The sequence below is a fragment of the Tamandua tetradactyla genome, chromosome 2 (assembly GCF_023851605.1).
Source record: "Tamandua tetradactyla isolate mTamTet1 chromosome 2, mTamTet1.pri, whole genome shotgun sequence".
Taxonomy (NCBI): domain Eukaryota; kingdom Metazoa; phylum Chordata; class Mammalia; order Pilosa; family Myrmecophagidae; genus Tamandua; species Tamandua tetradactyla.
In genome coordinates this window covers 35,586,028-35,600,764 of record NC_135328.1, presented here as the reverse complement: position 1 = coordinate 35,600,764, position 14,737 = coordinate 35,586,028, and the positions used below count along the sequence as shown (strand labels likewise).

Genomic DNA, 14,737 nt, shown 5'->3' with positions numbered 1-14,737 from the left:
CCTTCAGGCAGTTTGGCCTTATCTTAGCAAATACCATCTTTAAGGATGTGATTTCTAAATAGGGTCCCGTAGCAGGGGCCCTTCATGTCACTCTCTGCAATGACTGCCATCCCCCGGCCCATGAAACCCTCCATGTCGTGGCCTCTGTGACCTTTCCCTCCTCTCTCAGATCACTTTCCAGCCTGTCTGGCCCCAGCCACGCCAGCTGTCCTCAAGGGCCTTTACAGTAGCTCTGCCCACTCCTGCATGCTCCTCCCCTGAACCTTGCGTGGCTGGCTCCTTCTTGCCAGTCATGCCACTGCTCTAATGTCACCTCCTCCAGGAGGCCCTCACTGACCACCTGACTGGAAGCAGCCACCGCCACACTGCCACATTACTCTATGTCAATTCTCTGAGTAGCGCTGTTCTCCACCTGGCAGATGGTGTACCTCCCCCAGCTGGTATGCAGCTACCCCAAGAGCAGGGTCGCCATGCCCAGCTCTGGCCCTGTGTCAGGCACACGATCAGCGCTCAGTAACTGTGAGGAATGAGTAAAAGGGCCAGGTGGGGCTTGAATGCCCTTTGCTGCTAAGTGTAGCTGGGAATGCCCAAATGTGGGCACTTTTTGACCCAGTGATTTCACATCTGGGGTTTTTTCCTAAGGAGGTCATTAGACAGCTGTGCACAGAGGTACATTCAACATTTATCGCAGTGTCGTTTGTCATCATGAACAGTTGGCAACAACCTAGGTGTCCATCAGTGGGGGATCGATTCAAATCAGATATGGCAGAGCCAAAGGGTGGAACAGTGTGCAGCTATTAAACAGGAGGAGATGGGCCTGTTTGTATTGACGTATCACTGGGGCAAGGAAGCACAGTCTAGTGCCTGCTGTTCAATACAGTTATTGTAAATGAATCCCCAGAGAGTCAGAGCTCTTGTCACACTTAAATGTAACTAATTCATAAAAAGAGGGAAATGGATTGGGAGGTTGGGGACTGCTGAGCTAATCCTGCTCTGTACCTTAACCAATGAAGAAAGTCTGGTCCAGAAAGGGAAAAAGAGCCTTGCCAGGTGGAGGCATGGCCCTAATCGGAGCCCTGGTTTTCCTCCCACCAAGACCCGCCTCCTGCTCTCAGCCAGTTCTGGGGCACAGCGAGAGAGGGGGTGCATCCTGAGCCTCACCCAGAGACTCCCAAGTCAAGGCTCTGCTTTCTGAGGCCTCAGCTTTCCTGTCTGTAAAATGGGCCTGTCATCTCCCTGGCTTCCCTGCCTAGGCTGTTTTGATGATAAAAAGGCATAGGATGAGCACTCCCCTTTACTGTTAAAGACACCCAGCCCTGCCCTACGGGTGCGATTCACATTACCCCATTTAATCCGCACAACAAGCACATCAGGTGAGGGCTCTGAAAGCCCCATTCCACCAATGAGACTCCCAAGGGTGGAGTCGCTGGCCCAGTGTCACCACGAATAAGCAGCGAACCCTGGGTACACACCCAGCTGGTTGGCTTCAGCCCCGTGCTTTAACCACAGCACCCTATCCAGAAAGAGAGCACGTGTGCAAATGTGCCCGAAGAGCCCAAAGGCCTCGCGACCTTAGAGAGCTGGGAGGAGGGCTGGACCTGAACTCATTTGTTGGCTGCTGGGCCAGGGCCTGATTCGCCACTCCTAGGCCCCTCCCCCCACCGCTCCCCACCCAGGGCACCCACTGATTAGGAGAGCCAGCGAGCCTGGTGCCTGCAGCTGACCTGGGCAGGGCCTGGCCTCCCTGTAATTAAGGCAGTGAGAGGTTGGGAGCTGGAATCTGTGTCATCCAGAGGTGGGGCAGGAGGGGTGAAGAGTGACAGGAGGAGCTTCGCTGTGGCCTGGCCATCCATCCACATCAGCAGCCACTGGCTGCTCTGGGAGTGGGAGCAGGGCTGGGGGTCCTTCCCTCCCTACTGCCTCTAGCTAGCTTCCCTGCCTCCCCTCTCCCTTTCCTGATTTCCCCTCCACCCCAGCACCAGAGCCAGGTCTCCAAAAAGGAGGTCACCAGGGCTCTGCTTCCAATGTTCCCGCAGTGCCGTGGGGGCAGAACAGTTTCCGCTGCTTTACGTGCATTAACAAAAAGGCCGGGAAGGGACCGCGTGCAAGAATCCCTGGACGTCCTTTAGAAAGAAGATGATTCTCTTCTGGGACTGCCTGGGCCCCCCCCCCCCCCCCGGGCCAAGCCCACGCTCCCATCTCGCTCTGGCCCCAACCCTCTCATCTCCCCTGATCTCACTCATCCTCCTGACTTTCTGCCTTTGCTTGTGTCACCCTCTGCCTGGGATTCCCTCACCTTCCCCTTCACAGCCCATCCAAATCCAACTCTCCTTTCTCTGCCCAGCGCAGATGCCTCCTCACCCAGGTAGGCTTCCCTGATTGGGGCTCAAATGAAGCTATTCCTCTCCTGCAAGCCCACTGTGGCATCCTTGCATGTGGAGTCTAGTAGATTTAATTCGTGCATCTTTTTCCTCCTCCCCATTAGGCTGTGGGGACCAGGCCTGCCCCAGGGGCCACTCACAATCCATAGCCTCAGACGAGTTGCTTCACCTCTAACCTGCAATGAGTTCCTCTGTGAAAAAGGATAACCAGGGTTTCTGCTAGAAAGGCTCATCACGAGGATTATGTGAGTCAATGAGGGTAAATGCTCACAGCAGGACCCGGTGTTCTTTTATCTATTCCTGTTGAGGTCATCCTTCCCTCTCCAGCCTCCCCAGATTCAGTCCTACCCCATCGCCCACTTTCTATTACACTGTCTCCCGGGAGGCCTCTCTACTGAACAAGTTTGATCATGTCACTCCCACGGACCATCCCCAGGGTAAGGCCTGTCCCCACAAGGCCCTGCCGAACCAGCTCCTGCCTACCTCCCCGGCCTGTCGCTTATGAACCCCTTATCCCATCTTCTCTGCTCTGACCACTGGGAACTTATTTGGGGTTCACTGATGGCCCTTGCACCCTCTCATCTCTAGGCTTTTGCATAGGCCATTCCCTCCACCCGACACACCCTCCCTCTTGCTCTCTTGTTCTTCACCACTCATCCTTTAGGTCCCAGCTCAGGTGCCTGTTCCTCCAGGAAGCCTTCCCTGACTACCTCCTCCATCCAGAGAGGAGCCCTTTCTCTATGCCCCTGCCACACTTACCCACACTCTGCGTTGTGATTATCTGTTTACCTGTGAACTCTGAGAGGTGAGACACTGCACCTTGCTCCCTGCCTCAAACCCAGGACCTGGCACGGTGTCTGGCTCAGAAATTATTTAGTGAATAACTGAATGGATGGATGAGTCAATTTTGGCATCCCTCACACTGCAGGAAATGTCTGTAGAACAGATTTGAGTGGGAGGTTCCGGTAGAGCCTGGGAGAAACCCCTGGAGTTTGGACTCTGGGTGGTGAACAGAGTGGACCCCCCACCTCCATCTCCTCCCACGGGTGGGGCTGCCTCCCCCCTCCCCGCAGAGCCCTGGGCCCCAGAGCCAGCTTCCAGATGCTGAGCCCATCTCAGCCTTACCTCGTAGCTTCTCCATCTGCACAGCTGAGCCAGATCCTCGCAGCCAACGTCGCGGGCAGCCAGGCCAACCGTCCCCCGGCGTCTTCCTATTTTAGACATCTCGCCGCCTCGGTCCCTTCTAATGTTTCCAGCCAGGCTGCGGGGGGAGGAAAAAGAGGTTACTGCTACTTTAAATGTACTGTATGAAGGCGAGGGCTGGAAAGGGGCCTGCTTGCAGGAATACCCAGTCATCTAGTTGGAAAAGCAGCCAGATGGAATACAAAAGGAGAAACCCAGACGCTCATGGAGACAGCCTCGGTTCATAAATCAGGTGGGGCCAGGGGCTGGGGGCCCACACGCCATGGAGCCCGGCTCCCTCCCAGACCAGGACGGCTCCTACGGTAAGACGGGCACCGACAAAGTGGCAGAGTTGGGGATTTCAGCCGTGTGGGCTCAGGCAGACTTCGCTCCCTGTTTGCTGCAGGAATCCAAGTTGGAGGAGGGGAGGCGGTCAGCCTGCTGTCTGGTCTCAGGCCCCGTGGGTGGGCCAGTGGGTGCCCTGAGTTCACAGGCGCGACAGGGCTGAAGGGCCCACGGGACGGGTCTTGGGCAGCCCCTCGGACTCGGGGCATTTGGCAGGGTTGGAGAAAGGCAGAGGGTGTTTCAGCTGCTTCTGTTTTGCTCTTGGCCAAGAAGGAAAGGAAGGAAGTTTGCGCCCCCCCCCGCCCCCCCTTCCACACACTCTGCTTGTCTGCCTCACTCGCTATCCCGCAGGCCTGGCTGGGGGCTGGGGGGCAATTTAATTAGTGACATCCTGCAGCTAAACATAGATGGAACAGGCCGCGGGAATGTACTGGGTAATTAAAGTCCGGGGCTTGAGGCTGGAAGGACTCCCCCCCACCCCCCGCCCCGTTTTACAGGGCCCCAGAGGCTGCCACAGGGGAAGCAGCCCCTGCCGCAGCCTCCCCAGTGGCTGGAAGCCCTGGGCAGATTGTTGGGGAAAAGTTGCTTGGGATGGAGTCCACGCAGAGGGTTTGGGGAAGGGATGGTAAGACTTAGAATGATTTGGTTGTTGCAGTTTCTGCAGCCTTGGGGCTCTCCCCCCCCCCAACCCCTGCCACCTCCCTATCCCCCACTGCTCAGCCTGGCCAGGCTAGCTGCCCCGGCAGAGGAAGCCAGCGGGAGTGCTGGAATATGACTGGGGGACTGAGGTGGGGGCTTGGGGTAGGGGGCTGCAGGTTTTAGGGTTCAGTGGGGAGAGTGCCCCATCAGCTTCAGAGGTGAGGACTGGTGGGGGCGCAGCCACAACCAGGCTTGGATCAGCCCTATGGGGCCCCAAGTCCTCCTGGGATGGACTTCCCCTACCCCAACCAGGCCTGGCCACTGGGCCCAGAGACAAGGCCAAATTTCCTTCCTCCTGCAGGTGCTCAGTTCCCTCCAGGGAGAGGGGCCCTTTGCACATTTGGAGCTGCAATCCACAGGGGAGCTCAGCAAGGCCCGGCCAGCGGACCTGGTGCATCTGGGCAGATAGGTGGTCAGTCACAGCATGCTCAACCCCCACAGGCCAAGTTCTGTGGCAGGGATAGAGGTGCAGGAAGGAAAAACAAATCCTAAAAGATAGTTGGTGCTTACTGAATGGAAGCAGGAAAGGGAGAAACAGAGGGAGAAGGGTTGGAAGAGCTCCCAGCATAGAACAGGAGACAGACAGATGATACATGACTGGATTCACCACGGTGACTTCCTTAGGAGAGGCTGGGACAGTCTAGGGTTGTGGCTTGGCACAGACATGGGTAAGGAGCTCATCCGATGCCTGGATGCTGCCCCACTGCCATACCCGAGCTCCAAATCCCTTGCTACCTCCATCTCTCCACCAAGAACGTGATGACCCAGTGAGGTCTCAGGAATCCACAGCCCCAACTTGCTGTCTCCCGAGTTTGATAGAGGCAGCCTCTGGGCAGGGCAAGGCCGGGAGCCCTGGAAACGGCCTCTCCTGCAGTCGGAGGGCCCCATGTACCACCAGGCCCTTGCCTTCATCTGTGATGGGCCTCTCAGCTCTCCACTCATCTCCTGGAAGCTGGCAGGGCCTTGAGGGGCCTGGAAGCCAAGAGGAAGAGGCAAGGGGCCAAGGGGCCAAGGGGAGGGGGTAGGCAGGAATCAGAGCAGACGGGAACCCAGAGAGGTCTGGCCAGGGTCTCCCAATCAACTTGTCTCGGAGGTCGAAAGCTATAAGGGCCTCCTCAGGCCAAGGCAGCAAAGGGAAATTGTGGCCTCGGCAGGCCACTTACTCTCTCTGGGCCTTTGTTCTTCATTCATTTATTTAACAAATATTTTCAGGTCCTATACTGGGTTCTAGAGTTGGAAAGTGAAGTCAAAACTTGTCTTTACTTTTGTGATGCCCCCAAGTTAGTCTGAGGAGGGGGAGAGAGACAAGTACCCTAATGGGAGAAGGCAAGCACTGCAGAACTCTTAAGTGCACACTGGAAGTCCAGGAAGGCTTCCTGGAGAAAGTGACACCTCCATTGAAGAAGTCAATGACTGCCTCCTTCTTGAAACACTTTCTTCACCTAACTCCTGCAGTGTGCCTGGTATTCTTCTACCTGTTTCTCAGCCTCTTTTGCTGGGCTTCTTCTCCTGGACACTTCCTTTTCCTTGTTGCCCATGTGGTCTCCATCACCAAGGCTAACAGCTTCTCCCTCCTCGTAGACCTGACCTTTTTTCCTTCTGCCCCTCACTCTCTTGGCTCCAGTCATACTGGTTTGACTTTCCTCATGCTCACCAAGCCAGTCCTCACCTCAGGGCCTTTGCACATACTCTTCTCTGCCTGGAAAGCTTTCTCCCCACTCTTCACTGAGCTAACTCTTCCTTGTCCTCGTTAGAGAAGCCTTCTGTAGACCATGTTCCCCCTAATCCATCAGATTACATCCCACCCCCTTAGTCTCACTTATCTTTTATAGGACCTGTTCCTATTTGTACTGCACATTATTGTGGGTTTATGGGTTTAACCTCTGTACCCCCACTAATCTCTAAGCTCTTTGCGACAGCTGTATCCCTAGAACATAATAAACATCCAACAAGTATTTGTTGAATGAGTGAGTGAATGAATGTGGTTGGCCCAGGCAAAGCAGTAAGGAAAGGCATTCCAGGCAGGGAGGACAGCAGAGGCAAAGTCTTAGAGGCTGGAGGGGGGTTCTCTGACACTTACAATGAGTGGGTGGTCTTGGTCAGGGGCTAGCAGGCTGAACTCTTTGGGGAACTCAGGAGCCTCCATCAGGGCAGGGTTGGGAGAGGCAAAGCTGGATGGGGGGGAAGCTCTAGGTACCCCTTCCTGCTTCAAACCAAGCAAGACCCCTTTCCATATGGTGTATATCCTGAACTTTAATTCGATTTGCCAGGTGCTCAGGGGCTGAAAGAGGTTTGGCCATAGCATGCTGGCACTCAGAGTCCTGGAGGTCTGAGCAGAAGGAGGCTTCTCGTTCAGAGCCTCTTAGCAGACAGGGCTGAGCAGTGGCCCATCAGGTGGTCCTGATGTGAAAGACCCTTACAGCAAGGCCACTGAGAGCTTAGAACCACTGCTCAGGGAGGAACAAACAGATGAGTAGGGATTTCTTTCACACAATTGGTGGCAAGAAGGCTGAGAGAAGTAGGGGGCCTGGAGACTATGCACTAACTCCAGTAGAGCATTGTGGATAGATGTGACTCTGAGCCTCAGTTTCCCCATCTGTAAATTGGGGTAAGGGTCAGACAAAATCTGACTGATCCCTTCTGGTACAAGCCTTTCAACTATGTATAAAAAGTCCAGGTCCGAGAAGCATTTCCTTCCCATCTGCCTTGTGATCACCAAGGAAAGGGACAAGGAGGAGGCTTGAAAATGGGCCAGTGCTGGGACTTGCCTCCCTTGGTCTAGGACCAAAGCTCACCCTGTAAAAATTCTGTCTTTGGGTTCTCATGAGGTACTGTCATTTTCCCCATTTCACAGATGCTGCCTCCCATCCAGTCACTGCTCATAGCTCTTGGAGCTTCTCCAATCAGGGCGTATTTTAATTACTTGGTCATGAGATCCTGGAAACAGAGGCTGCGTCCTGTTTACCACGTGTCCCCAGGGCCCCGCCCAGTGCCTGGCCCTGAGAAGGTGCTCAGTACACATTCCCTGGATGAATGAATGAATGAATGAATGAGTGAATGGCTCCAGCCGCATATTGCCCTTAACTTGCTCCGTGCTCTCAGGCACCCTCCCCCCTTTCTGGGCTTCTGCTTTCTTAGTTGTAAATAAAGGGGGCTGGACTCCATGCCCTGGAGTGTTCCAACTCTGACCACTAAGATTCTAAATCCAACTCAGCATTTGGCATCCTCTTCTCTCCCTGCGGCCTGAGCCTCATCCCAGCTCCCTTTGTCATTGCGTGGTCTGGACCAAGTCCCTGCTCTTCGCTCAAATGGGCAGACTCAGCCCTACCTGCCTGCTTCCAGGGTTGCCTTGGGGCTCCCGTGGAGTGACCAGGTAAAAAGCCTGTAAGACTGGACAACTGTTGGGGGGAGTTCGTGATTTATCCAGGAGGGAACTGGGCTCAGACAGATGGAGAGGCAAAGCGCTCTGGAAACGGCTGGTTGCTTTGGAAATCCTGGGGGTGGAACAGACAGCTCAGAAGCCCAGACGCTTCAGCTTCCTCTCGATGAGGACACCTGCCCAGGGTCGGTCGCTGAAGGCCCCAGTAAGTGGGCATGTGATTGGATGCGATTCCATCGATTTCTAAGTGCTGGAGATACAATAACTGGTAACTACTCCATGCCAGGCTCCATGCCAGCTGCTTTATGTACATTGTCTACTTGAATCCTCACAACTACCAGCTAGGTTGCCATTAGCCCCATTTTCCAGATGAGGAAACTGAGGCACAGAAAAGTTAAGAGACTGGTGGGACACAGCAAGTGCAGTGATTTGAACACAGGTTGTGCTAGCTGCAGAGTCTGTGGTCTTCGTTGTGTTGTGCTGAGAGCCGTCACTGTGCCAAAGCTGCTGCAGCAGTCCCTCCTCTTGCCAGTGGAAAATCTCACCTCCCGAAGGGGTGAGTGTAACGTGGCAGGAGCCATGACTGAAGGCAATGGTGAGTGCGCAGGGGACAGTGAGCAGCAGAAGCAGCTGTAACAGGATAGGGTCAGCCTAGAGTTGCTTAAGTTTGTCCCACTCCAGAGCCCCATACTTCTGAACCCACACCCGCTGGGCCCTTCCCAGATGCGGGATCTGTGTGGACGGAGCACGGGAGACAGGTGCTGCCAGGCCTGGGCCACCCTCAGGGGTGAGAACACTGGCCCTGCTGCCTCCTGGGACTAACTCATCAGGCCCTGGGCAAAGACCTGGCCCCTCGGCAAGCTTCTCTTGTGAAATAGGAGTAATGATACCAGCTACTTGGGGTGAGGAAGGGATGCATGCCAGGGCCCACCTGGCCAGGCTGGCTGGGCCTCTTGGGCCACCGAAAGTCGAGGAGAAGCCACATGCCCAGCAGAGGCCCCTCGCAGGTGAAGAAATGAGGCTCCTCGTAGGTGAAGAAATGAAGCCCCTGAGGCAGGCTGGGACCCTGGCCGTGCCCAGCTAAGTGCCCTACATCCACCGAGTCATTGACTCCTCACTGAGAAGGATGAGCCCATTGCCCAGATGAGACCAGCGAGGTTCAGAAGGATTCCAAGCTAGGACTCCTGGACTCTGTGCTCTTGCCCATCACTGTGGGCCGCTCCCAGGTCTCCTGGCTCCCAATCCACATCCCTCCCCACCCCCCCATCCCCCGGAGAGCAGAGGGGAAAACCTCGGTCCTCCTGACTGAACACACCTGGGCCCCGGAAAGTCCCAGGCTGGGCAGGTGGGTGAGTGCTGGAGCCCCGCTTCTTGCCCCATGGGACTCTGGGAAGAGGTTAAATCAGGAAGAATTATTAATAATGAAGAACAGTGAGGCTGGATGGGGAGGGGCTTAAATAATTTACACACCCAAGCCTTGGCAGCTGGCTGCAGTTGAAGGCGGTGGCAGGCTCTGGGGAGTGGCCCCTGTGCCTGGAGCTGGGTCCAACAGAGCCAGGAGAAAGCTCGGGAGAGAGGAGAGAGGCGCTCGTGGTGGGACAGTGCCCATGGGTGCTTAGGGCTGTAAAGATATTTCACTCTGGTCCTCTCAGCAGACTTTGGGGCAGCTCCCTCTTGAACTGCCATTGAATACTCACAAGCTTGGACTTCCATGGGAGCCCCTCATCAGAGGGGTGGGTATGGCACTGGCCATCTCTGAGGGCACCTACCATTCTGAGGACAGCGTGGGATAGATATTTATTTCCTTCGAATGTCCTGGGCAGGGCTGGCTTCTCCTTCATGGGGCCTGGGGTGGAGATGCAGATGTTTGCTAAACCATTCAGGAGCAGGCCCAGTTCTCCTAAGTTTTCCCATCACCTAAAGTATCTCCTGGCACGTGTTCAATGCCCGTTTTATGGATGAAGAAACTGAGGCACAAGGAGTCAGCCCTGGCATGTCACAAGGCGTAACACACCCAGGGTGCTGGACCACTGCTGGGGCTCCCCTGATTCCAGGAAGGCAGGGCAGGCCCTTCCGACCAGGCCCGGCTGGCCCCCAGCATCCTCTCACCGGCTGGCCTCCCGGGTGACCGCCGGATGCTCCAAGTCGGACCTCTGTTCCCACTGCCCAGCCCATTCCTTCTGCAGGGTGGACCTGTCTCAGGCCACTGACTCTAGACCTGGCAAAGCTAAAGCTGCACCCCACCCCCTACCAGCTAGGAATCCTCCCAAGAGGTCACCTCCAGAAGTCCAGGGAGGCTGGAAGCAAACTGGAAAAGGCCCCAGGGGTGAGGATACCTGAGGGCGAAACTGCTCTGGCGTCCTTGCACCCAGGCCCATGACCTGCATGAGAGGATGGAGGGTGAGAGAGATAACGAGGTACAGCCAAGGTTCTGTACTACCTCCTGCATGGTCCTGAAAGCGGTCCTGACTCTCCCATCTCCTGGCTCCCACCTTAGACCAGGTCCCACCTTGGCCACCTGTGGCTGCCTCTCCCCTCCACCTCTCCCCCCCATGCATCCTCCTTGAAAAGCCAGAGTGGGCCTCACAGGTATCTGCAAACCTTGTAGGGCTCCCCTACTACAGCAGGATAAAGTCCAAATTCATAAACTTGGACTCAAGGCAGATACCTCTGCCCTTGTCTCCAGCCACACCCCTTCATCTGTCCGCTCCCACCACCATGAGTGACTTTCTGCCTTGCCTGCCTCCCTCTTCTTCCTCCCCTTTGTACCTACTGTTCTTTCTGCCTAGAACACCCCTCCCCCATCTCAACTCTAGCCACCATGCCCTTAACATGGCCACTCTCACTCATCCTCAGGTCTCAGCTCAGGGGTCACCTCCTCCAGGAAGCCCTCCCTGACTCCCTGGCCTGGTTCCCTGGGCACGCCAGGCTTCCTGCTATCCTGTTGCACACCGATGAGTCAAGTCCACTCACTTCCCTGCCTGTTTCCACCCCTGGGCTATAAGCCCCTTGGTGAGCCACACAGAAAAACTCAGAGGCTGAAGGGTGTGGGGTGAAGAAAGAAGTCAGGGTGACTCCAGATTGCTGACCTGGGTGTCTGTCAGGGAAGGCTAGTGTCCAGGCTGAGAGGGGGGCTATGGGGGGGGAAGCTGCTTCTGGGTGGGAGTGGGAGTGATGTCCTGGGGTTGCTGTGTCCGAAGGGCCTGCCAGGACTCCCCGTGGTTCTGTGTAGTTAGGTCTGTGATGTTCTTTCCGGATCTGATCCTGAGTGAGGCCCCAATCGCAGGGGGAAGGAAGGGAGTATCTGGGACCTTGCTGGCATGTGCCAGTATCTCCTCCTTTTCTAGCCCTCTTCCAACAACCCAGCCAGGGTTCCGCCACCTCCTGCAGGAAGCCAGCCCTGACCAGCACCGCTGAGGCTGCTCTCTTGGCTCCCTTTGGTCACGACTCACTTCTGGCCCTAGGTAATCTCACCGGCTGTGCCTTGAAAATCTCCCCGGTGGGGTAGGGGTGGGGGACACCTCCTCGCTTGTAGACTCCACGTTGCCTCGCACAAGGACCGACCCAGACCCAAAAAAGGCTCTCATAGTAGAAGTGAAGGCGTGTGGCAAGGGACCCTGCCCCTCCCCTGGACAGAGCCAAGGTCCTGGTGTCTCAGCCAGTCAGATTTTGAGTGGAAAAAAACAAGCCTAAAGAGGCTTTGGGTCAGATTGACACGGGAGAGCAGGAGGTAGAGGCAGGTGGCGGGAGGGTGGAATTCTGTCCAATCTAGAAGCATGTGGCCGGGTGGCTGTGTCCCCCTCCCCCCACGACCCCAGGCCAGAGGCATTCCAGCCCGTGACCTACATTTCCCCAGGCGGGCGGGCGCCTCTGTGCGTGAGCGTGAGCGCTGGTGCACGCACTGGCATCTGCGAGGGGCTGAGTGTGCCTGTGAGAGGGTCTCTGTCTTGACAGGTGGTATCTGTGAAAGCCTGTGAGTGACCACATGAGGGTGCTGGGGACCCCCACACTCTGTCTTGCACCAGAATAGGTTGCAATGGGCCCAGGGAAGCCAGCTCCAGGGATTGCAGCTCCTGCAACTGCTGGGTGCACCTGTCCTGCATTCCCCACCCCCACCCAGGGCTCTCTCTCTCTCTCTCTCCCTCTCTCTCCAGTGACCCAAACTCTCTGATAAACGGCCTCACACTGTGGCTGCAAACGTGGAATGTTAGAACTGAGACCGAGGGCGGCAGCTTTTAGCAGTGGGGATGGAGGGAGGGAAATTAGTTTACGGGTCTGAACTAGAGGGTGGCCGGAGAGGACAGGCCAGCGGCCTGCGGGGTGGGTCTGCAGTGGGGAGCAGGCCTTGGGCTCCCGCCCCCTGAAGCCCAGGGTCCTTGGACTCTGGGTGCCACACAGGCGTCCTCTTGGGGCCCTCAGGTCCCTTCCCTTCTGCTGAGGCCTGTCTTTGACCTTGTGGTCATTCCTGTGGCCAGCCCTGTGGTGGGCAGGGTAGAGGCTGTGCCCCCTCTTCTGGAGCTTCTCCAGCCTGAGCCTCTGACAGCGTGGAAGGGATTGGATGGACCCCCTTAGAGTCTCTGAGGCCCTCTTCCCAAAGGGCCGGCCCCTGTTCACAGCCCTGCACCTTCCCCTTCCCTCGGCGACTCCTGCAAAGCTTCACTCTCCTCTCCAGCCTTCATCCCACCCAGACTTAGCTGAGGGCCTACTGCATGCCACGCAGCCAGAGAGGAGTAAAACTCAAGCCCCCTCAACTTCCTGAGGGCCCCCTGCAAGCCCGTTGGGTCTTTTTTGCCCCAGATCTCACAGCCTTCTCTCAATTTCCCAGCTGAGGCCAGACTCACTCCAGGGCTCAGTATGCCCTGCCCTCCCCCCTTTCCTGAGGACCCCCCTTGCAAGCCCCCTGCACTGGCTCCTCCTCTGCTCCCAGCGAGCCCCAGTCTCTCCCACCCATTCCTGAACACTTCAGTCCCCTCCCGGGCATGGCCCACTCCCCTGGGGTGGCTTCTGTCTTCCGTGTCCAAGTGGCCCTCTCCCCACCCCCAGAATGCTCTGGCCAGGACCACCCATGGTGCCCCAAATGCTAAATCCAGGGCATTCTCCCCAGACACCATCTTACCTGCCCCCTCGGCTGGGAAGCCCTGGGTGGGAGGTGGGATGGGTGGGGAGGTCCGGGCCCTGGAGGCCAGGAGTCCAAGTTTGCACCTTATTCTTGCCACTTACCAGGCAGGTAGCTTTGGGAAAAAGTCCTGTCTCTGAGTCTCAGTTTTCCCATCTAGGAGGTGGGGATGATTATATTCAGTGCTTATCTCCCAGGGTTGCTGGGAGGAGTAAGCAGCAGGTTGATAATTGTGATAGAAATTCTGGGAAGCTTTGGGGCAGAGTTAGCTCAAACTCCCCGTGCTTACTGTTGTTATTCCCGTGTCTGTCTTTGCCACGGATCTCTCCCCTCGCCACGCCCTCCTGGTTTCCCTCCTACGTCTTGCGCTGCCACTCATCAGTCTTCCCCGCAGGCTCCTCTTCCTCTTCCCGGGTTGCCCGCATCAGACCTCATCCCGGATAACTGCCCCTTCCCCACAGCTGCGTCTCCCGAACCCATCGCTCCCTCCCCTCCCCACAGGGCTCAGTTCCCAAGCTCACCACCCCTGCCCCCCGCGCTGCGGCGCCGGCCCCTCCCCAGCCTCCCGTCTCACCGGCTTCCCCCCCCCCGTCCCTGCCCGGGGACCTCTTTAACAAGCCCCCACAGCCCTTCGTCCTCCTCTGCTCACTGCTGGGGGCTTGGTCAGGGATTTCGGGGCCCCTTAACTACCTGGAGACCTCATCCAAAGTCTGTCAATCAATCACTCTGTCCCTGCTGCGTCTCTAGGCTCTCAGCTGTGTGGCCCTGGCATTTTTGCTGAATGTTTAGAGAATGAATGAATGAATGACTTGAGGCAAATAAAAGTACTTTGCCGGTGAGTAAAGGGCTCCTCGGGTTTATGTGACAATTAGGGGGATATTTAGTGAGTGTCTGAAGCCCTCCCTGGGAGGTCTGGGCTGTCTGTTGTGTCCGGATAAGGTTGGGGGAGGTGCCCTGACCCAGGTCACTCAGGGAGTTCCAACCCTCCGGTGCCTTGGGATCCCTTGGGGGCTGGGATGAGGGAAGGATCACACCTAGAGATTTGGATTTAATTAGTCCGGAGAGGGGCCCAGGCTTTGGAAATTTGAAATCCCTCCCACTCTCTCTTCCCCAACTGATTGTATCGGGCGGCCCAGGGGTCTCCATTCCCTGCCCACATTCGCTGCTGCTAGTTTGTGCCAAGCACTCCTTCTGGGCTGTCTCCGCGCTAGGCGCTGGAGGCCCAGGGAAGCATGAGGCTGGGTTCCTCCCTGGAAGGGCTCAGCACCGGACCCAAACCTACAGTGACAGTCCACGACAGGGAGGGCTTGGTGGGGGTGGGAAGGAGACGCTGAGCTTACAGTCAGCCAGGCCTTGGGCTGGTGGAGCGCTGTAATGAGCAGGCATTCCAGGCCCAGGGAAGAGCAAGGCAAACCTCCATCAGAGTCATCCGTGGTCCATGCATTGTCCTCTGGGCCTGCTGGAGTGGCAGCCCCACCCTTTCCAAGCACAGGGGCAGTGGCCATGCTCTTCCCCAATGCTGAGGCATAAGCCCAAGTCTCTCTGAATTCCAGGATGGCGGCCAAGCTCTTCCTGAACCCTGGGATATAGGTTCCAGCCTTTCTAAGCCCTGAAGGATCTGCCACCCTCTCCCCA

At 56.7% G+C, this 14,737-nt stretch overlaps 1 protein-coding gene across 2 annotated transcripts in view; it reads left to right on the top strand.

Moving 5' to 3' along the window:
* Positions 1 to 3,622: 3,622 nt before the first annotated feature.
* DAB2IP (DAB2 interacting protein) overlaps positions 3,623 to 14,737 on the top strand; it is a 188,795-nt gene continuing 177,680 nt past the window's right edge. For both annotated transcript variants that reach the window (XM_077143133.1, XM_077143121.1), the window contains exon 1: positions 3,623 to 3,886. In XM_077143133.1, the coding sequence (XP_076999248.1) occupies positions 3,847 to 3,886 (40 nt within the window). In that variant the 5' untranslated portion in view covers positions 3,623 to 3,846. The remainder of the gene's footprint in view (positions 3,887 to 14,737) is intronic.